We start from the raw sequence: 23,463 nt of genomic DNA, 5'->3' as shown, positions 1-23,463 counted from the left end.
ATTATTGAATAAATGACTACAATGTTACAATTTAATGTCTGAACCTTGCAACAATGTATCTAAAAATACAAGCGGTGTTTTAAAAGTGTCATCTTTGTTGCTATTAATAGAAGAAATAGTTCACCTTGTTGCAACTTCACCGCTGGACTTGCGTGATAAGATCTTACAAATGAACGAAAACACATTGCAACATATTACATTGCACCCAAGGGATTTTGGAAGATGACAGCGAAAAAAAGAAAGAATAAATTTTTGAGGAAACTAAAGAAAAAGACTTTCCTTAGCGGCATTTTCTTTGGTTTAAACATCTTACTTGTAAAAGTTTATCTTAACTTAGCCACTGAATTATTTCGCTAACTAAGAGTTTCATGAAAGAGTAGTCTAGCAACAGTTTTTTTCCTAAAATTTTTTACAATATGCTCTTTCAAGTTATAATACGTTCATATTCTACATATTTTCATAGATCCAGCTACTTTAAAAGATAATTGAAAAGTGTTGTTTTTCGGTAAAGTATAACTACAAATATTCTACTCTATTATGTCATTAAGGTAGATGGCCATAGTGAGTATTCCACTGTTCGGAATATGTGTCAAACTCTGAACCAATGTAAACATACGACTTGTTTTAAATATAAACAATAATAATATTTTCACAATGGAAATTGTTTGCTGTGACTGACATCTCACTTAAACAGAAATTACAAATGGAAACATGAGAGCAATTTGCATAATGTTAATTCTACAACAATTGAGGGGTTTCATTGGTTCTTCATTTAACATGACAAAAAAAATGAAAAGATTCATTATTTGCATAATATTTGCATATTGAATTGGTCGAGAATGCTTACGAAAGTGGCAGATAAGATGGTAGGCATATCTCGATTTAACCTTTAAGAGGTTTTTTTAAATAAACAAATGAAATGCTCAGTCTCTGACCATCTACACTTAAGACTAAATTACTACTTACTAAAGCATGCTTTATTAATGCCTGTTTTAAAGTTTACCTGCCAATATTAAATTTACATGTCTTAGATATTAAGTCACCTGATTATGACAAATAAGTGTCCTGTTCCTTCATCATCATTAATAATATGTACTGTTATTTTCCATCGCAATAAATTAATTGCTGACTTCTTATCAGATTAGAGCGCAATCTCTCCCCTTTGATCACATTTGTAAGTACTTGTAGAGTAGATAAAATAAGTGATCGCCGACGATAACAATCTTATCTCTTTGTCTCTCTATGTCTACAAATAATTCTCTACCAGTACGTAATGGTAATGAATCAATGCGGTTTGTCTAAGCTTTCAAATGTCTTGACTTAAGTCGTAAAAGCTGGTTTAATGGAAAAAGTGTCTTTTTAAAATGTTTTACATTTTTTGACCTCTTTCTTTGTATACTCTGGTCCGTACTGAACGTATGCAACAGTATAGTACAGTACATGACAGTTGAAACTCTTGAATGACAATTTACTCTCTTATGTAATAAATGAAGTACAGTGTACCAAAATATACTCCTCCCTTCTGTAAACAGTTCTATTAACGATTCTTTTTTTTCATTTTCTGTAATTTTTTTGGCAGTCGTGTGACTGCTTATTACATAATTATTAAGTGTATTCCTTGTTCTACAACTTAACCCTTCCCCTCCCCCTCAAAATGGTATATCCATTCATAAACTGTATGACTCCTCCAATACTCGTCAGAGGTTAAAGGTCACAGGAGAAACTGAGGCAAGTTTTTTTTTATTGAAAGTTGTAATTTCTGCCGCTCCTAGCATAAACTTAGATGTTCAGTGAACTAGTATAATACCTCCAGACATGTGGTCAAACACTTTTAATTTCTTACATAAATTAATAAGATAATATATTATCATATAATCTTACCAATCATAATCAAATATCTAGAGATATCATTAATACTAGTTTTCTGACATCTTGCTCTAGATATACTAAACCCAGGAAGCAGATTGAAGCTCTCAATATAGCTTAAATAACTGAAAGTACTTGATACAATAGGTTTAATAATGTACATCCTTTGCAGCATGTTGCTATCTCAATGTGTCTGTGCTTGAAGCTTTGCCTTTTAATAAACCATGTATACATACCAACTTTGCCTCCTTATCGTTAACATGTAATAACCAGATTCTTATAATAATAAAAAACAATAACAAATAAGTGACTTTTTAAACTTAATAGCTGTCCAGATCATAATTAAATTGGATTAATTCTCCATTATATACAAATTGTTGCATAGTTTATTATCTTGCAGACTTTCTGTGACTGTAGTAAATGCTGCGATGAAATAGAAGCAGAGGGTTGTTTCTCCTGTGAACTTGTAAATAGCTTTTTCTCTTACAAGCTTAAGATCTGCATAGCATTTGCTTGTTGTTTTTTCCCTGCAAATCGTGTCCAACTATTACTGCATCCGTTCTTGTATCTGCTGTGTCTGTTGGTATTGTGGGAAGTGTGTTGCTGTGGTATTACTTGTTGTCAAGGGTTGCTGGACTGCATAGCCGTACGTTGTTGGAGTCAGGTAACCACCAGCAGAGTAAGGATATGAGGCTTCATAAGCACCACCATTTGCATATTGGGCGTATGGACTGGCATATTCCACATAGGCTTGTGTGCCTGGTGGTGTGTGTGGTGGAACAATGACCTGTTGTGTGGGGTTGACGTATGCTGATGGGTAGACATACTGTGGCTGGAGCCTGTAAGATATGAACAGAAGGAAACATTTGAAGTTTGACAATTTGATGTAGATTTATAAAAGCTGATAACGATCTATGAAGAAAACATGTTATTAAAGATACATGTACATCTAAATTAAAACACTACTTCACAGGCTACTCAATGGCTGACTTAGAAGTTTGATGCTAATCCTAGTAAAAATATTAATTTGTATGAAATATAATTTCAGATTCCATGCAACATGGGCAATTTAGTAGAATTTATAAAGGCATTGTCAGTGAAGGGGGGGGGGGGGGCGCTATCCAAACATGTGGAATAAAGTCACTTTATACAAATGAAAAGAAATAGTTACTCATCTAATTTATGCATCAAAACTTGAAAGTCGGCCATCTTGTTTTTGAAAAATTGCCCTGCTTTCACATCACACAAAATTTTACAAGTCTTTAAACATGAAAAATTACAGAAACATTTGAAAATTAATTAATTATTGTAGCTTTTATTTTTACATTGAACATTACACACTACACACACAATCACACACACCCCAAACCGATTGATGGGCAGAGGAAATCAGAACTACATTTGACTCTCATAGTTCATTACAATAAATACAAAGCATGCAGACATTATGAGGCATACTGTGAGTGCATAGACCATTAAAAGATAAAATCAATTATTATACAGATATTCAGAAATAGAACACTCTACTTTCCACGAATTCGTAGTATATTGATTTTCTTTTTACATGTTTGCTCACATCAATGAACAGTGTAATTCTAAACCAATGTATAAATTGGGCCTAATCGTAACAATTCTTTCTATATTCAAATATCTTCAAATATGTGTACATTTTTATTTAGACTGTCTATATAAGACCAATCCGACGATGGCTTACATGCATGTGATCAGTATCAGACTAATTCAGCTAATCAGGGACTACGTTACAATGATATATTGTGATCAGATTTTTTGATTGACAGCTGGAGACAGCCTTGACTATTTCATGTTCAATACTGATCAGGTCAGCCATTATCTTTCTGTGATGACAGAATTGTAACAGATACTTAAGGTTGCCAAAGGAAGGTGTTACAGCGTCTCCTAACACCCAAGATTTGGAATGCTTATATGCTCATTAACACATTTAGCCATGTCATTAATGATAACATAATTATTATAAAACATACTAAGGTGATTCTTGTATCATTTATCATGCTCTTAAGACAAATTACAAAACTGGTACAGATTTCATTGGAATGGACAAATTAATGTTATTTGTTACATTTGACAAATCTAAAATGGCTGTCTGTTTTGTATCTCAGTATTATGAAATATGCCAATATATTAAATATAACAGTGGTCTACATGTATTCAATATTAAAATTTAGCTAAAAGTTCAAAATCAGAACAAATTACATATCTGATATCATATTTGTGTTTTGTCAAATGTTGCTGATTTTGACAAATATCAACTTTGATATGGTATTACGTGTTTAAGTTTTCCATTTTTCAGTCAAAATTTTCTTAAAATGTACATGTCAATAAACACTCAGCATAATATATAGTTTCTGAAAACATCTGACTTTTGATATTTACATAAACTAAGATGACAAATTCCAACTCAAATGATAACAATTTTTAGTGAATTGTTATGTTGGTTTTCTGGATGGATCAAACTACAAACACATATATAAGGTTTCTACTTCCACCTAATGAAATATCAACTTTCACATTACAAAAGTGCACTTTGTGACATGCTACAGCACTTTGTAACATAACCTTTGGTGTATATGTTGGACAATTGGTAAATTACGTTAAGTTATTAAAGTAAGCTGAAGTTCTTTATCCGGATATTACATTACCCTTAATAGTTTTTTTGTATTGTTATTTTCCATTAAAGCTTACCCAACCCTTTACATGAACAAAGATTTGAGTCCATTACATCTACGCATGTCATTAAGCCAAAATCCACCATCTATAAACAAGTGCTTTTGTACTGTGTATTCTATTTTACTATCAGTTTCATCACAGATAAAATTGAACCTTCTCACGGTCTCATGTGTAAAAAAAAAATAAAAACTAAATTTATTTGGATTTAGTTTGCTTTTTTGAAAAATTGTGTCAATGAAATACTTTTAAGTCAAAGTCACAAATGTGACTTAATTCTATATCCAAACAGTTCTTTTATTAATTGCACCAAAAAATTACAAAAAAAAAAGGTTTGAATTTTGGCTTTAAAAACGTCTTTTATTTTCTATATAACGTATCTTGGCGTTTTGATCATAACATAAATCAAGAAGACTGCAAATCATATGACCATTCTTAAGTTTCTTTTGATTTGACAATTCACTGTCTCCATTTTTTAGTCTGTATTTTCTATACACCAACCGTGTTTAAAGTTAACTTAATCAACCTAACCAGATTCCATGTTCCATATCAATAACATAATATCAAATCTCAAACATTCACAGAGGCTATTAATATGATAACCTTGGATAAGTGAAGCATAAAATCACACAAAAATGTGTGATAATAACTAACAAGTGGTAATATTATATGACCACATCTTAATTTAATGCCACTGGTGTGCAATAATAAAACAAATAAAAGTATAAGTAATGTGAGAATACATAGGCTGATCTCCAATTCTGTGTGTTCTTTACAACTACATTTGTAATGACATCCATTGTATTATCCTGTCCCCTGGTGAAACATTTTACATGTAATATGTACATCTCAAAACATGTTTAAAAGTACATTCAATGTTTATTATCCCCAAAGAATAAAATGTGCTATGTTTTTAGTTACACAATGAATCATCCAGACAGAGCAAGGGACAGGTTATTCAACCATCTTGAAAATGGTGTCACTAACACAATATCTTGGCCACTAAGAAATTAATACAAGTGATATGTGTAATTTACCCATGGTCTGTGTCTAGTCATCTTCTAAGACGTTATTCTAAGAATGCTAGTTCTCTGATTTATACAAGTCTGACATTGCCTGATGTCAAAAAACGGCCAAATGCAGGGGATGTTAATTCACATATCATAAAAACTATGTCATTATATGCATATCACCAGTTCAGGGTGTACTTGTTATATTTGTCGGTATATAAAATTAGGTGATAAAAGAGGACAAAGTGTTATTTCTAATGGTCATGTCATCCACCATGTCCTCAAATAAATGTATTAGTAATCACATTGGTAAAGCTATTCAAAATATGTTCACTCACTGATTTACACATTTGACATTGGAGTCAAGAAACAAATCAAACAAACAAACAATTGATTGACCATGACAGTGGAAGACACATTGGTGGATGATAAATATCAATCTTGAAGACAATAAACATTGACAGATGAAGAAAAGAGAATACTCATCTTGTCTATAAAAAGGTCATTGTGAATATATAATGATAATAACTTTGCTAAAATAAGTATACTAAATTGAACTGAAACCATGCCAGCTGGGAACTAATATCCACCAGCCTAGGGGGACTGGTCTTCCGCTTACAAAAAAGATAGCATTGTGAAAAAAATGTTTCCGTTCATAACTCAAAATGTATTGAGTGTACACAAAATGTCTGTACATGCTCAGTAAAAAATCAATTAACAAACAAATTGAAGAGATGATTTTGATGAATTGTTGGTGTTATGATGGACAAGTGTATATGTCAGAATATGTAAATATCATTCTTAATTTGCATAATTTTGTAGTACTGTGATTTTTTTTTCAAAGTTGGAAACTACATGTAATCACATTATATTCTGGTATCTTAATTTTTATGGTGATTTAGTTGGCAGGATATTTGATATCAATTTTGAGGATTTCGTTTGTCTTATGCGTGTGAATCCCTTACTAATTCTGAGGTGACAAACATATGGATCACCTGGCAATCATAAATTTACTTCACTTTTCATGTCTCTGTCACAGTTCTTGAGAATGACAGATTTCTTTCTGCAGTATTCAACAGGAAAGGGAACGAATATTGGAAAGGATGCAGTGAAAGGAAACCTGGTACAAGATCTCATGTCTCCACAGAAAGACTGTCTCTGCTAAAGTCAGCAGGTGCTTAAGTGTGCAATGTACATACATTAAAAACCACATTGAGAGTACGTAATGGCCGGCAATGTAATGCGTCAGTCCAAATGCCAACTAATAGACGTCAGAAAACGATGAATGACCCGGCCCTCAACCATTGCTGTAATGCATTCGCCATAATGACACTCATAATATGACCAACAAAGTGATATATCACAAAGTCTCTAGCCACAGATGTTCAACCAACAACTGAATACGACCAGTCTGCTTTTAGAACTTCTACTGCAATAACCGGTAGAAATACACGACTATAAAAAAAAGTACGTCTAGCCGAGTTCAAATAAAATGATGCTACATCAAAGAACAGAACAAACAGCTGAAAGTGGACAAACATTTTGAACAAACATTTTTCAAGAAAGATCGACGCAGACATGAGGGCATGAGGGCAGGTTACCAGTCGATCATGTCACAGGGAATCAATTGTAAAGTACGTACCCCACCTTAGATCAACTATGTAAATCATTGTTGTGTATACATCTATTGTGTATACAGACTGATTCCCCCACATCAAACATTGTCAATTAAGTGTAGAAATAACAGCTATCTTCTGGTACAGAATAAACTTTCTAATGATATTCACCTAACACTCACTACTTAACTTTGGGGCTATGTTTGTTATTTTTTAGTTTTCACCTGTGTTTTCCGAGGCAACAAAAGAGTGAGATACCGATAATAGTATTGGATGAATGTTGGCGAAACATGCATGGTAATTTAATTATGAGATTAGTCGGGTATATTGGTTGGAGAAATCCCCTTTTGCTAGCTCAGGCTTCCTGCAGGTGCTGATCATCTTCACCAAAGACATACCGTATCAGAACTTTCGAAATGATGATTCATTAAGTAAGTTTATTATTCTGGAAGCTTATTTTTTGGACAAAATGGTGTAGAAACAAACTACAAGAATCAATGAGTATCATTGCTAAGAGAATGGGTCAAAGGGCAAACTACTTTTGATGAGTTGTTGGTTTTTGTTGTGTGTTTAAGTGACTAATTTGTGTTTGCACTTGAACATGTCAATCTGTCCTGCATTGTTGTAGGGCAGGCTAGAGAGTTTCACTGTCTGTACACTCCGTGTAAACGTTTGCAGTCCTTTTATCTAGGTACTGAAAGAGCACCATTACACTCTTTATACACAAGCAATTGCTTTCTTGTTTAGTTTGACTATGGCAGACAGACAGACAGACATGTTGGCATAAAAAAGAAATGTTTTTTCCCCTTGTCGAATCACAGCATGAATCTATAGAAATGATCTGTTCCAGAACTTCCCATTGACCAAATTGTCATTGAAAGAGAGTACTTTTTTTCACAATCCTTTTACAGTGTCTGGATTTGATTAATTGATGAATTGATTAATTCAGATCTAATTTGTCATTAGACATGCAAAAATGACTTTTTTTCAACTTATTCTTGAAATCAATATTTCATCTGCAATTCTAAACTAAAGTAAACAGAGTGACATCTGATTTGCATGTAAAATGATTTCTGCATACATGTACATGTAGTATTACGAAAGTGAACATTTAACGCTGCTATCTGCAGCCATTATATTCATCTTGTACTTAGATATGGCCTTTGCGACAAATCAGTGTACATTTTAGTGTTGTTGATGTTTCTGAATCAACGGTCTAACTTAAGAGTGAATGCATGACTACTGTATTTGAATGAATGATAAGTTTGAATAATGTGGGACCAGTATTAAGATGTAATACAAGTAAAACCTTTAACTCTACAGGTCCCTGTGGTCTTTTCAAAAGCGTCTTAACCTTTTTTCACAACATTTCATATCGGTCATTGTCCATTTGACTAACTGCCAAACCAATGACTGATCAGTGTTTGGTTTTCGTCACAATGCTGCTAATGCTCTTTGAGTGCATTAAACCACAATAAACATGTTTTGACAATATTTCCTTTTGTTAGTTGACAAAGTTCTGCTGTATTTTTCTTCATCAGACAGGATTAAAGACTTAGATTTTTGCCATTCTGACCAATTCACCATGGTACATGCACAGTGTTTTTCCACAGTATATGAACACAATTAACTAGTGACACCTTCGTGTTATGTACAATATCTGAAGTTTCCACTTTATCTGATTCATGTCACCTTTGAGTAATGACTCCCTACTCCATTGTAACACTCTGCAGATTGCTGGAACTGGTGAATACAAATATTAACTTTGCTTGTCATCATATTTCAAACAAAATGTACAACATGAAGTGGTTTTTCTCATCTTCAAATGTGACTGCATGCACTCCTGTTATTGATTTCAATGTTGGTTTTTATATCTTAAACATATAAGTGCTGACATTCAGTAGAGCCTTAAGCTGCCATGTTTTGTGGCAGAGTTATAACTGAAAAGTGTTCACCTTGCAGATACATTTCGAAAATAATGTATTTTCACAATGGGATAACTCGAAAACATTTACAGGCATATTGCAAACACTATTAATTTATGAAAATAATGGGAAATGGTTTAATCGGATTTGCAAAAAAGCACAAAATACTGACTGAGAAGTTTTACCAGTGTTAGGAAGTCTGTAATGAAAGACTTTCAACATGCAGTCTACAGAAAGCCTAAAGTACATTTCCCTAACCAAATTAAGCCATACAAAGGCAAGTCCTGTGCTATTATATTAACACAATACAGGTAAACATACAAAATTTAGGCTGTCCTCTGATTTTCAACTTTGCCACACTTTACTTGGCCTATCAGACAGTGACCAGACCACCTTTTTTTCAAGGTAGAATGGAATAATCTGATTATGCAAACAATAGGGAGATACCATCAGGAGTTAAATATGGGGAAGTTCAATGGGACTGTCATGTGAAGGGTAATTGGTATGATTGACCTATCTCTGATTACAAATTAAACAAACATGTGTGACCCTACACAAAATGCACACTAACACTAGTCATGTACTAATGGCCCAGTAGGCAAACACAAAGATGGCAAAACAAATAAACAATTTAGATAATGATTAAAGTAGAACTAGGGAAGTTGGGTGCCATTTATGCTGTCTTTGTGTATCTGGTGAGATCAAGATGTCCATTTTTTTTAAATATTATAATAGCTGGGGTTTCTCTTAATTGTATATCTAAGGCTGTGGTGATTGGAAAGCAGAATCAAAGAAAAGTGACTATTTTGAGGAACTTTATTTCTGTTGCATCAATTTATCTCTAGAGATAGACAGACAACAAACTTGCTGATGGATAGAAAAACCAAGAACTAAACAAACTGCTAACTGGTAGAAAAACCAAGAACTAAACAAACTGCTTACTGGTAGAAACACCAAGAACTAAACAAACTGCTCACTGGTAGAAACACCAAGAACCAACAAACTGCCAACTGGTAGAAACACCAAGAACAAACAAACTGCTAACTGGTAGAAACACCAAAAACTAAACAAACTGCTCACTGGTAGAAACACCAAGAACTAACTAACTGCCAACTGGTAGAAACACCAAGAATGAACAAACTGCGCTAACTGGTAGAAACACCAAGAACCAACAAACTGCCAACTGGTAGAAACACCAAGCATTATTAAACAAACTGTTGACTTATAGAAACATCAATAAGTGATAATGGAATGAAGTAAAGAAAAGATATGGATACAAAGTCAATTTATCTGAATCATAGTGTCTGAAAGGTTTATTCTGGAGTAATCCTGACTGCAAAGTTCAAGTGAGTGTACGATTTATTATATTATAGCTAATCTAGCTGCATTAACCTCTCGGTGTAGGTGTCTTTGTATCAATTCAAAATAAATGTGCCAGGTACTGCCACTTAGCTTCTATGGTATGGAAGCCATATTTTACCGACAATTTAAAGGTTGTTACTATTGAAATACAGACAACAACTCGTAGTTCAGTAGACGTGAAATATACAATAGTTAAGGTACTTGGATGGGGTCCAAGACAGTCTCAGCTAGACTGTGAGACACATTCATTGACGATTTTATTTCTTTATGACTCTCAAGAAAAATACTTCAGTAGTTTAACAAAAAGACATTATTTCTTAAAGTTGCTCTCGCTCATCCTGAGGTTTAAGGTCTAGCTAGCTAAAAATAGGCAAACTATTCAAATATTTTGTGCTTTTACTTTGAAGTGTACCTTATTCCAATAGGTACAACGTCCTCCTGCAGTGAAATAACAATTGCTTGTGATGCAAGAGCAGCTTGCATTGAGTACACAGAACAAATGTTTAGAAAAGCTCGGCTAGTCTGCATTCAGAAACGACAACAGATTTAGTAAAAGGACAGGTCGCAGGTACACCACAGGTGAAGCCACCTTTGACACCGGCATAAGGTTACTGTGATAAATGTCCTTAATTAACGAGACAGTACCACTTACGATAATCTAACATGATATTTTAAGTTATGAAAGTTGAAAAAAAACATTACTTCTGTCTTTAGAGGATGGAAAAACATCGGCCAGGTAATTGATCTTGAATGTTTTTTCGGTCTTTGTTCAATGTGAGAAAACCAAAACATCTGTTTGAAATCACAAACAGACATGCGTCACACCGACTATTTAGAAAATCTACTGCCTCAGAGTAGCTTTGTAAGGGAAGGAAAAGAATCTCAACAACTTAGAAGGGAAGTGAAGAAAATTGCTGGTATAGATTGAATAGAGCCAATGAAGTGGAATTAGAGATTATTACAAAGCAAGCAGGGTACAATGTTGTTGATATCACTTGCCCTAAAGGCTATCCTAATGTGTACACACATTTGTACACATTCACTCCCATTTTTTCCTGTGATACTACAGGCTATAATGCAAATAGTTTGTGTGGCACACCTGTTAACCTTTCTGTGTTTTAGACGTGAAGCGACAAGTATGCAGACACAGTACACAGGGGTGTATAATTGTAGGCCAGGTACTTCTTATTCCGATCTACACAGACAACAGGGAGAGTTAATGAGAAGCCTCCAGCTTACCTAGGTCAATTTGTTGACATATTCACAGAAAAAGGGGGAGGGGTAATGGGACTAATTTTGGAGAAGACTAAGTACATGTACAATGTTTTGATGTTAATTGGTCATAACGTGTACAGACAGCCTAGGGAGGAATACAATGGAAAAAAAAGATGGGCCAGGTACTGATGTCTGTTCACTATTATTTTCCAAGGCATGCTGGCTAAACAATTTGATATCTGATAGCACATCTGGGAAGTGTATTATAATTATATACTAGTGACAACAAAATCAGATGAAAGCTTTAGAGAACATAAAATGGATAAGTTTCCTTTAATTGGTGCTGTAAAAGCCACAAGTAGATTGGTATGCTAGCAATTTCTTATATAAAACATGTGACTAAATCGTTTTGGATAGAGCTATGTGAAACACCGAAATTTTGTGTGTGATGTATATGAATCTAACTTTCCACTTGTGAATGGTTGAGTGCATTGTAATAGGCTTAAAGCTGGGTTGAGCTTTTGTGTGCTTTTGTAGTGATTTGAAAATCTGAAGTAGATGAAATGTACCTGTACATGATACAAGTCAGACGTACTCTAAACAGTTCAGAGTGAAAAAAAAACCCACAAGATACATATGACTTTAACACAAACGACAAGCATGACTGAATCTTTTTCGTTTTTCTTCTGTAATCTAACTAACACTTCAACACATGTCAAAAACTGAACAAATGTTATCCCAGAGGTTTAAATATTTTCGTAAACCTGTTTATTTACAACCAAAGTCAAATCATTGCATAAATACAGACTATGCTAATAAAATGCAATTCAAGCCCAAATATCACTAATATTTATCTATGGCTGGAATTAACATCTATTCGGCTGTCTAAGACGTACAAACAAATATTCAATCTTGAAAGAAAAATGTTTGTGAGTCGCTTGGATACTCCTTAAGTAATGCCTCTCCAATTACATCATAAAAAGAAGTGATTTATTTGCTAAAGAGACCAGCATATATATCTAGCACTTTCAAGTCCCTGCCTCTAGACAATTCATCAATGCTGATAACCACTCTCACTGAATACTTTCCCTTGAGTTTAATATGCTGTTAAAATACAGGTCAAAAACATTTTTTTTAAAAAAACCACTCAACTAAACGCCCTGAATTAATACTGATCACAGCATTTTAGAGACAGGAGATATCTTTCTACAGTTGAATTTAACTTGGATTTATAAATTATTTAAACCGGGGCTTAAATCTTAGGTTCTTGTCTAAGTTTTATCAGTGGATCTAATCCTAACAATTAGCTAGCATCATTCTTTCTATTCTGGATCAAGGTCTTCTATAGCTGTGTCAGACAACTGTTTTTATACCACAATTGGAATCCTAATCAGGATTGTGCCTTTAATTTTCTGTTTTAAGTTTGTCGTGTGTCTGCAAGTTTACTCAATCCAGACTTCCAAACAGTACAATTTTAACCTTGCTCTAAGTCAAGCTGACCTTGTACTTAAGTTCTTCACCCTCTTCTTTACGCTTGAGTTCCAACACGGGTTGGGCAATTTAACAATACAGGCTTTTTATATCAAGCACTCTTCAAAGCATGTACCACTTCATTCAGATTTTGAGATTTTAAATGCGAGAAACTAAACAATCACCTAAAGGGGGTTTTTTTCCAAGGAAATATCGATTCTACCACCACAGAAACTTTTGTCAGAAAGGAAATAAAATATGAAATAATTGTTTGAGAAAAATGACTTCAACTCCACTTAACTGGGGTATTAGACAATTTTTGCAATTTGACTAATGGGCTTGACAAGGGCTCTATTTGTGAGGATAAAAGTTCTGATCATATATTTACTTAAAATGTTAAATGTGAAATCATACTAACAAAATATACCTTGTAAATACACAATATATATATATTTTTTTCCCCTTGGGTCAATTGAAAAGTGTTAAGTTACAAACATATATATTGACATGACAAGTCAACTAAAAATAACCTGATAAGAAAGCCAACACTGGCTATACTAACTATATAATGATTCACCATTGATTGAAGTACAATTGTCATAATACATATGTAATTTGTAAAAGCATATTGATAACAGATACCTGCTTCAATATACAATGTACTTTAATGTCCTGATATCAGTTTCCAGCTTTTTCGAATGACGGGAACAAATTTCATGATAAATATACATCATTCTGGAGCTATTTTGCGAGGGAGATTTTATTACATGAAATGTGAAGATCACACAGTAACCTACATGTAGACTCAAAAGTCTAGCGTACCATTCTTTGCTATCCCAACTGACATTTTGAACAATAGCAAAAATTCAAAATGTCAGTTTGGATAATGGTGTAGTAGTGATAGTCGTTCAAGTCTACAGATAGGCTAATCACACGGCACAGATAGGAAAGACTTTGAACAATGATAAATTTGATTAATTCAAACGTTTACTATGATGAAGAATTTAAAGGGCCAAGGCCTTACAATGATAAATTAACCCTACATTTCACATAAATCTCCATAGATTTAAGACATGGATTAAACTTTTGATAACAAGGAGACCATGGCTAAGATAATTGTTTAAGTACTGAGATCGGTCAACAGCTCACATTTGGTAAAACTCTGACTAAAAGATAATAGCTAATGGTGATGGAGAAGTGTAAAAGTCCTTGCCCCAAGCAGCTCAGACAGACATCATTACACAATCAGCTATTCTAAGAAAAAGAATTAAAATCAGCATGGAAAAACATTGTAATGGAGCTATACACAAGAAGAGAAGGAAAGAATAATATCAAAGACAAGAAAACAGTGCTAATGGCACTGTGCACAGCTGATAGTGAAATCTATGCTGTTGTTATGAGAGGATGTTCCTTTTAGTATGTAGATCTGCCAAAGTTTAAATTTTTGTCCAAAACTCACATAGTTTGCACACTTTTTCATCTAGATCTCCAAAGAAACATCCCACTACATTTTAGATACACACACACACAGACACAGAGAGACAAACAGACAGACAGACAGACAGACAGACAGAGACACACACACATGTACATGAAGACTGTGCATTACTGTATACTGAATAGTATTCAGTTGCACTAAAAATGGAGGGGAGGGGGGAGGGGGAGGGGGGTACAAAAAACTAATAGAAAATAAAGAAAATAAAGATGTTTTCAAACTTTGGATGTTGTTAGAGACCAATGAGCACAGTGGCTATGTATATGTTGATTCTGTCCTCGACCTCACTAAACTACCTAGACCACTTAAAATGAGAATGAAGCAATTGCTGTAAAAGGCTTTCTTTCCTTAGCACCATTCATATCTGATGCACAATAGAAGTTTATAGGCACACAATTCTTTTTGAAATGTGTTGGTTTAAGCACTACCTACAATTAGGAGGCAGTACACAATTTACTTGGTTTCATTCACTGATTTTTAGCATTTAAATTTTATTACCGCAGACCTATTCATTATCTGTCATTGACTACAAGTTTACTTTTAAGTGTTTTAAATTCCCGTCCAAGTTCAGTTACCAGAAAAAGGATAATCTCTGCAAATACTTGACATTAATTAAACAGTATCTCAGTTTTTAGATAAAATGTTTCTACGATTTTTAAAAACAGATCAAGTTTGAAAATGTCTGAAAGTTGTATTATTTTACATGGAGAAGGGCAAACGTTAAGACTATCAAAAGTGATTGTTACATGGTGTTTACAACCTGTTTAATGTGTTTCTTATATTGTCTGTATAAAGTATATCATTATTTGTTGGTTATACATAAAAAAACGTACATGTATGGTGAAATTAATGGAATGCTGTAAAGTTTCAAAGAGAGAAAGTATACAACACAAAACACTGCATACTTTATTTTACAATGTAGATGAAACTCATTTGTCCAAGTCTTAACATAAAGTGGCTTTAAAGAAATAAATGTCAATAAAGGCACAATAGGGTTGAAATTGCGGTAGGTTTTTCAAAGTGTGGTAAGTATTTTTGACTTAGATACAATGTATCTAGGTTACACAAAGATGACCTGGTTCGCATGTTGAAAAAATATTTTCCAGTGGCAAGGAAGAAAAAACACAAAGAAGTACAAGGCAATTGGGAAAACTGAGTACACATTAGCGATAAACTAAAGACTCTAAACTTGAAGTATCCATACAAAGTTTTACTGAGGGGGTTATAAAACTTATTCAAGGCACAAACTTGTTGTTTGGGTCACTTTATATATATCTAAAAAAAACTATGACATGTTTATGACCGTGGCCTCCACTTTAAAATCCTAAGTTCTCTACAAAGTCTGTGTTGTTCTAGCTAAAAATATACTCCATGATGTGCAGAATGCAATTAAAAAAGACATCCCTCTGTTGTCAGTGAAACATCACTTGAATTGCATGTTGTTCTAGCAAGAGGGACATGTGCATGCAGCAATAAAGGTATGCATGTCAAATATGTGACCCCAACTCTGGTATTAGTAGTTAAAGAACCTCTGAATCTAGCACACCACACCTGCATAGGCATGTTTTTTATGTTACAAATTCAAGAAAGGATACTACTTCATCATACATACATAAAATAAAAGCGGTGTTCAACTCAAAATTCCTACAATTTGAATGTAATCCTTGAAAAATCATTCGAATGAATAATTTTTCTACTCTCAAAAAAAGTACCATTTTACTTGTACTGCGACTAGTCCTCGTGGTTTTATGACCATGTACATTCCAATATCTGCAAACTCTCATTTAGAATAGTTACTTTTACATTATTTGATTTTCATGATGCCATATTGATCAAAATAAGTATGTACTTACAACTCAATTTGCCCCATGGGAAATCAGTCTTTCTGCACAATTTGATGATCAAATATGTGCAACAGTTTCTCTTTGACATTTTGTGATACATTGTAATACATTTTAGTCAACATATGCCACAATGTGTAACAGTGTAACGTTCAAATTATATAAATCTATTTTAGTCTTAAGGTGATCAAATATGCACACATTTCTCTTTGATACTTTGTGATACATTATAATACATTTTAGTCAACATATGCCACAATGTGTAACAGTGTAACGTTCAAAGTATATAAATCTATTTTAGTCTTAAGGTGATCAAATATGCACACATTTCTCTTTGATACTTTGTGATACATTATAATACATTTTAGTCAACATATGCCTACAATGTGTAACACTGTATCTTCCACAGCAATTTTGAACTTTTACATATATATTCTGTAATCAAGGTTACACACAAATGGAAAACTTTGATCCAAATAATGGACCACAAGATAACATATCAGTGACTACACCCATACTACAGATAGAAGATGGAACACCATGTTTATATAAACACAATTTGTACTAATAAATGTTCACAAACCAACAGTGCACATGGACATTGTAAGATGGTAACAATATCGTGGATGGTATTCGACAACTCCCAAGAGAACAGTATAAAAGTGTTTTTGTTCATTCAATTTGTCAATATTTTGTGCTTGACTAGTTACAATATCCAACTTACACAGTATCATAAAGAATGCCTTATAGGTTGATGACACAACTAAAGCATCACGGTTTGTGAAAATTGCATTCATCATAGCATATATTATACAACAGTATGCTTATTTTCACATTTACATGTATCTGCTCTTACAGGTATTTTAACATTTTCAATAATTCATACGCCTATGAATTCACATATATATATATATATATATATATATAAATATTTTCGATAAAAAAGACATTTTATGAGAAATAATAGAGTATAGTTAATAAATTCCAAACCATATATCATATCTTGTATGTATACAGTTCAACTACATCAACTTGACCTCTGACCTTGATCTCCAATGATGTCCAGTTTATGGACTTTACTTTAGGGCATGGTTATTTTTTACTAAGTGAGTGAACAGCCTTTTAATCCAATATATATATACAAGTGTATAACAATTTAGTAGCACTATTGTATCAATATTGATAGTAACTGGTTAGAGTGAAATACAACTGTTTGCATGCATTTGTCACTAAAAATTACCTTATTGTGTGAACAAAAGGTCATAAAATGACTGTGTATTGCTTTCTTGCTATAAAACCATTAGGTCATATATTGCGATCTATTGGGTTGTATAAAAACCACTCATGTATTACTAGGAATTGTGTATGTATAGTGTATGTTAAGCTAGCATCATAAAATGATAAAAATAATTATAATCTTTATTGTTCTAATAACATTGGAAAATTGTTATTATGGCCACCACAGTGTCCATCAGTGCCCAGGTGTTCTAGTGTTTATGCAGGAAAAATAGACAAAACCTGCCAGTACTTAGCCAATCAAACCTCGACTGTGGTGGTACAAGATAAATGAGCTCATCGTGCACTGCTCCAGGCCATAAGCAACACTTTAATTAAGCAACACTTTAATAACATCTTCCATATTGTGATAGTGCAATCATTAATATTTCAATTGCCATTTTGCACTAATTAACTTGTACTTAATAGCACAATTAGTGTTATTATTAGTGGATGCATACAAGGAAATTCTGTTTGCATCCAATAGACTTTGTGAGGTCTTAGCTTCCAGAAAAGACGACCAGACCATCTCGTCTGTGTATCTATCGATAGGCTATAATTAGAAATTAAAGGCATCCATGTATTAACTCACAACTATCGTTTCTTCAGCCATTCACTATTTGAGTATCTGTGCTACTATAAGTCACCCTACTATTAACCCCCTCCCTTATTACTGTCCCTACTAATTCACCCTTACCTACTGACACCCCCCTCCCATCCCACCGACCTATATAGGAGGAATACAGTTTAATTGTTAGAAGCATGTTTGGTTGTGAAAACTGTTTTGTATGGGGACGTAAAGAATGTAGTGAAGTAAAAATAATCACTTTTGAATCATTTGGGCTACAATATTTTGAATGAAATGAACTTTGTCAAAATGACTTCACAGTTGATATTATCATGAACACTGACAATGACAACGTCAGGTGAATATTTGAGGTTGGGTGCACTAGGACAAAATCACTGATAGTGACGATAAAGTCAGCCTGAATGATATATAGACATGCAGTGCCTTTCATTATTACCAGTGACATACCTATTACAGTGTAAGAAATATCTAAGATACTCATAACCCCCTAGACAACATGGTTCAGATACGCTGCCTAGCAGCAATGGTACAAATTGTAGTAGTATTCAGCACTATGTCTGCTGGAATGTTTTGTAAGATGTTAACGGTCAGTGACAACCTAATAACTTTTTTTGTCAACAGCAGTTGAGTTTTCTCAATTGTCACACACACACATATATACTATTGGTAAAATGATGGTTTTAGCAAGGTCGTCATAGTATAGCAGTAAAATGCATAGGTATATATACATTACCCCCCAGAATACTTAAATTTACCAAACCACTGTTCTCAATTTTCTCGTGCATTTTACAACGTCTGTAAATCTTTAGTCTATCCATCTTGTAATGTAGTTTTCGAGTCCTATTTACCACGTCACGGTTGTCAGTATTTCATAATCGTATCCCCTCCCCTCCCCTCTCCCCTTCCCCAGAGAGGTCATACTTTAAATTAGAAATGGTTTCTCAATGATAAAAGTTAAATATTACTCACATCATTTCAAGTTTTTCTGATTGACAGGTGTCACTCAATATGCTGAGAAAACATACTAAAATAACACAGAATAGGTGATTGACCTCAGTTTCACACACACATTTGATTGTTACTACAAACCACACCAGACGTAACACAAGGATTCTTGTATATACATGTAAAGTGACTCAAATTTGTGTTTACACTTGTTCAACATACAGACTTATTTATGGTTTGTGTGCATGTGTTGAATTCAAGGATATAATTTATCAAAATATGGCATTTCCTGGTTAGATTCCGTGACTGGGTTCACCCCCAACCCCAACCCCAACCCCATGCCAGCCATAGTAGAATGAATTGTACCTAGGTAAAAACAACAAGAATCGAAATGAACAAACAGGACAGACTGGCTAATAAGGAGTATCACAAAATAATTTGAAAGTTGACGTAAGTAATTACTGAAAATGAAAAGTGGAACCACAGTAACCTTTCATTTCTGTCCTCAAATATTCATTATCATACAGAAAATCACATAATTTTGCAAATCTCTCACAAAACAGATATTGCTAATGGAAATTTAATTCTGTAATAAATGGACTATTATTGATAAAATCAATGAATAAAAACATTATCTATGTAAGAAGCACTTTGCAATAAAATCATAATGTCTATGTCATTCCCAGTTTATAATCTGAAGTACAAAGATTCGTATCACCATGAAATAAATACTTAAAGGGGATAAAACTGAGAGTCTTGTAAGTTCTGTATTTTTATGTTACCAGGAAATCAATACCTCACATATATTTGGTCTGTAGAAACTGGTAAAGCCATTTTCTTTTAAAAACATGCTACCAAATCATTCCATCATTGAAAGGTCATGTCTATCTTTAATTTTACTTATGTTACATTTTGACTAATTTGTGATTCAACTTGTCAAATTTTTAATCTTTTTCTAACAAACTTGTATTTATATTTTGATTCATGTGTGATACAATTTGTGAAATTTTCATGTTCATTCAATCTAATTCATCATACATTTTAACTAATTTGATACAATTTGTACAATATTTAGTCTTATTAAAACTAACTTGTATAACATTTTGACTAATTTGTGATACAATTTAGTTTTTGTTCTTATTCAGACTTCAATATATACTGATTAATGTGATACAATTTGTACAATTTTTGAGTTATTCAAATTAGTTTGTGATACATTTTGATTCATTTTATTCCAAGAAGTGACCCACTTCATTTGTTATCTGAAAATCATTAATATTTCAAATATAAATGCATATTAGCATACAGGATTGATTTTTTGTTTGTTTCAATATTGAACAAACTTTTAGTACACTTAAAGATGAAATGTCAACATAGTGATGGCTGCATACTGAGAAGGATGTAAACCATGAATGGTATTTATCAAGTTTTAGTGAGTCAGTACAGTCTGATAACCTTTGACCTGAAGTAATATAATCTGACAATATCATTACACAAATATGATATCGCTGTATGATATATAGGTTGTCTATCACGAGATGACGTTATTGGAAAGTTACAATTACAGAAACAATGTAACTATTTAGAATACCTTTACATCTATTACTTGATTAAGTAAGTATATAGTTCCGGCCTAGCAGTAACACCTGGGTGGACTCCCTGGTACATTTGTAAATGGTTTCCTCCCCACTTTTGCCCAGATAGACCCCAAGGTGATAGTTTCCTTTCACTTCTGTGACTGGATGGACCCCAACATCTTGATGACGTAGGGTCAGCACATGTTGGTCACACATGTACGGTACAGATCACTCATCTGCTGATTCTTTGATACTGATGTTAATATCTTACAGAGCTAACCAACCAAAATTGACTTTTTTTTCTTTTTTTTTAAATTACCAAGTCAATGAACTGTGAATATTTTTTATCAAAATTGAAATTGGATATTTACTCAGTTAATCTTTCTCTATTTTTCTACCAAACAGAACTTTTGTTTGAAAATATGCTGAAACTTTAGAGCCGTGATGTATTTTTAGTTTTGAGTGTATGAAATAAAGAAAATGGCTGCCGGATATAGTGCAGGAATTAATGATACACTATTAATGTTCAGACTCCAGCTGTGTATTTTGATCTATCCGTTTATCATGCCTCCATAAGCTAAGCACTGATAGGTGACTGAATCTTGTCTGCATAATCTACAGTGTCTTTGTTCTTGGTCTAATCAACAACTGAAGTCTGAGTAAAAAAAAAATCTATCTCTGGTCCCTGACTCAGAATTATCCAAAACACACCTGCATATCTATTGCCATGGTTATTATCGTAATTTATTTCCTGTTCCTGGAACTCAGTATTGGTGCCTAGCCTGTCTCATATTTTCATCAACCTCGGCCGACAGCTCAAAACATACAATGCCATTAAACATCAGAATCTCAGACTCATAAATTATATTGTTGTATTGCTTATTTTAAGTGTTCCTGAAGCAGTCTTATCTGACAGCGTGTCTTGAAATCTACTTCACACAGGAAACTTTATGTGAATTTTCGGTCCCAATCTTAATATTCACGTTCTGTCTGTTGGATAGCCATCGATTTTGGCAAAGTTTAAAACGAAATAGAACTCAACGGCTTTATGACATGTAAATTTACATCACCAAATCTCATCAGGTGATACACTATCAGTACCACAACTTCTAGGAGTGACTTAGGGAACAACTGCAAATAGTGTATAAGATCAGAACAAACCAGACAGCCTAAAGAACAAACAGTTTAATCTTAGTTAATATGCAGTCAAATCCAAAACCATGGAAGACGAATATTAAAAGCTGCCTGATCTTGCTAACACAGAGATTGTATCTTCTACATCATTATCTGAGAAGGAGCCTCTAACAAGATTGCAGATTAGCTAAAAACAGGTTTGAATGGGTGTATTGGACAGGCTTGTTCACACATGTTGTAACTCGCAGCTGAGTCTACCACCCACCCACTTGTTTCCCAGTTCTACACAAACTTCCCCAACACTTCACACACATTATGTCAATAACTAAGCCAACTACAATAATAACAAATGCAAGCATAGAATAGGGGTGGCAAACAGGCTTGAAAAGAGATGATTTCCTACATCTTGAACTATATACCAATATTATATAAGATTGAATTCTTATTAAAATGAGCCGATTGAAGAATCTTTTGGCAATGGAATTATAGGAATGTGGCTTTAGTGTTTGTTGTATCATGCCCAGTTGTCCTAAGGGTGCAATGAGAAGACAACTTCCGACACAAATTTGTGTATTTTGCTTTGGCTGATAGTTTCTTTGAATGCAGTAATAAAGGCACGCCCGATCACGTAATGAGTGCATATAGCTGGTGTTTTAGTGGCAAATTATTAGTTCTGATTACAACAAACATTAGCATACACTACTAGCAAGGGTCATTGGTATCTCTATTACTATCTGATAGATTCATCAATTTCTAGCTTCCTGTATTTTTTCATCTCTCCTACTATACACAAATAGAACCCCCTTTTATGATATTTCTAGCCTAGAGATTCGGTTATTAGGCTTGTCAATTGTATGTTGTTTAAACCGAAACCTATAATAGTGAAAATGCCAATGGCAAGTCACAGGATTATCATCATTTCTGAAACTCGTTTTTCGGTTGGAACAGTCAGACTATTATTCTAACTTTGAGATGAATGAAATGCATATTATTATTTCAAAAATGTTCATTCATTCATTTGGAGAATCTGTAGAAAAGCGGTCATCAGCCGAGATAAGTATAATAGTTCCATTAAATGCAGACAAGTGTAAAACTCTCCTGATAACAACAGGACAAATGAAGAACTGCATGATCGACACAATAATTGTGTTGTATGCGTCCCAAACCATTGACAACTACAAACTACACAATTGTACACATTGATTTCATTGATTCAAACCTTAGTATACAGAGATGAGACAGCAGATTTTCTTAATTATATAATCAGAAGAAAGAATTCCTCCCACAGTAGTTGTGATATCTAGTACGAGTGCATACATCCAGACTGAACATTCACCATTCTGCATTGGAATTTTGACAAATTTGTAATCGCAAACAAGAGAATGGGTGGAGTTCCTCAGGGATGAAGAAAGAATGCCGTCTCTACTTTCTTTATCTTAA

General features: G+C 33.6%; 1 protein-coding gene across 1 annotated transcript in view; it reads right to left on the bottom strand.

Annotated features, from left to right (window-relative positions):
- LOC144444676 (RNA-binding protein 38-like) overlaps positions 1 to 23,463 on the bottom strand; it is a 40,549-nt gene that overhangs the window by 1,430 nt on the left and 15,656 nt on the right. The window contains exon 4 of the mRNA XM_078134182.1: positions 1 to 2,705. This exon is cut by the window's left edge and continues 1,430 nt beyond it. Coding sequence (XP_077990308.1) covers positions 2,414 to 2,705 — 292 coding nt within the window. The 3' untranslated portion in view covers positions 1 to 2,413. The remainder of the gene's footprint in view (positions 2,706 to 23,463) is intronic.

The sequence above is a fragment of the Glandiceps talaboti genome, chromosome 13, assembly GCF_964340395.1.
Source record: "Glandiceps talaboti chromosome 13, keGlaTala1.1, whole genome shotgun sequence".
NCBI lineage: Eukaryota > Metazoa > Hemichordata > Enteropneusta > Spengelidae > Glandiceps > Glandiceps talaboti.
Note: the sequence above shows the minus strand (reverse complement) of the source record. Positions and strands in the feature narration are given on the sequence as shown.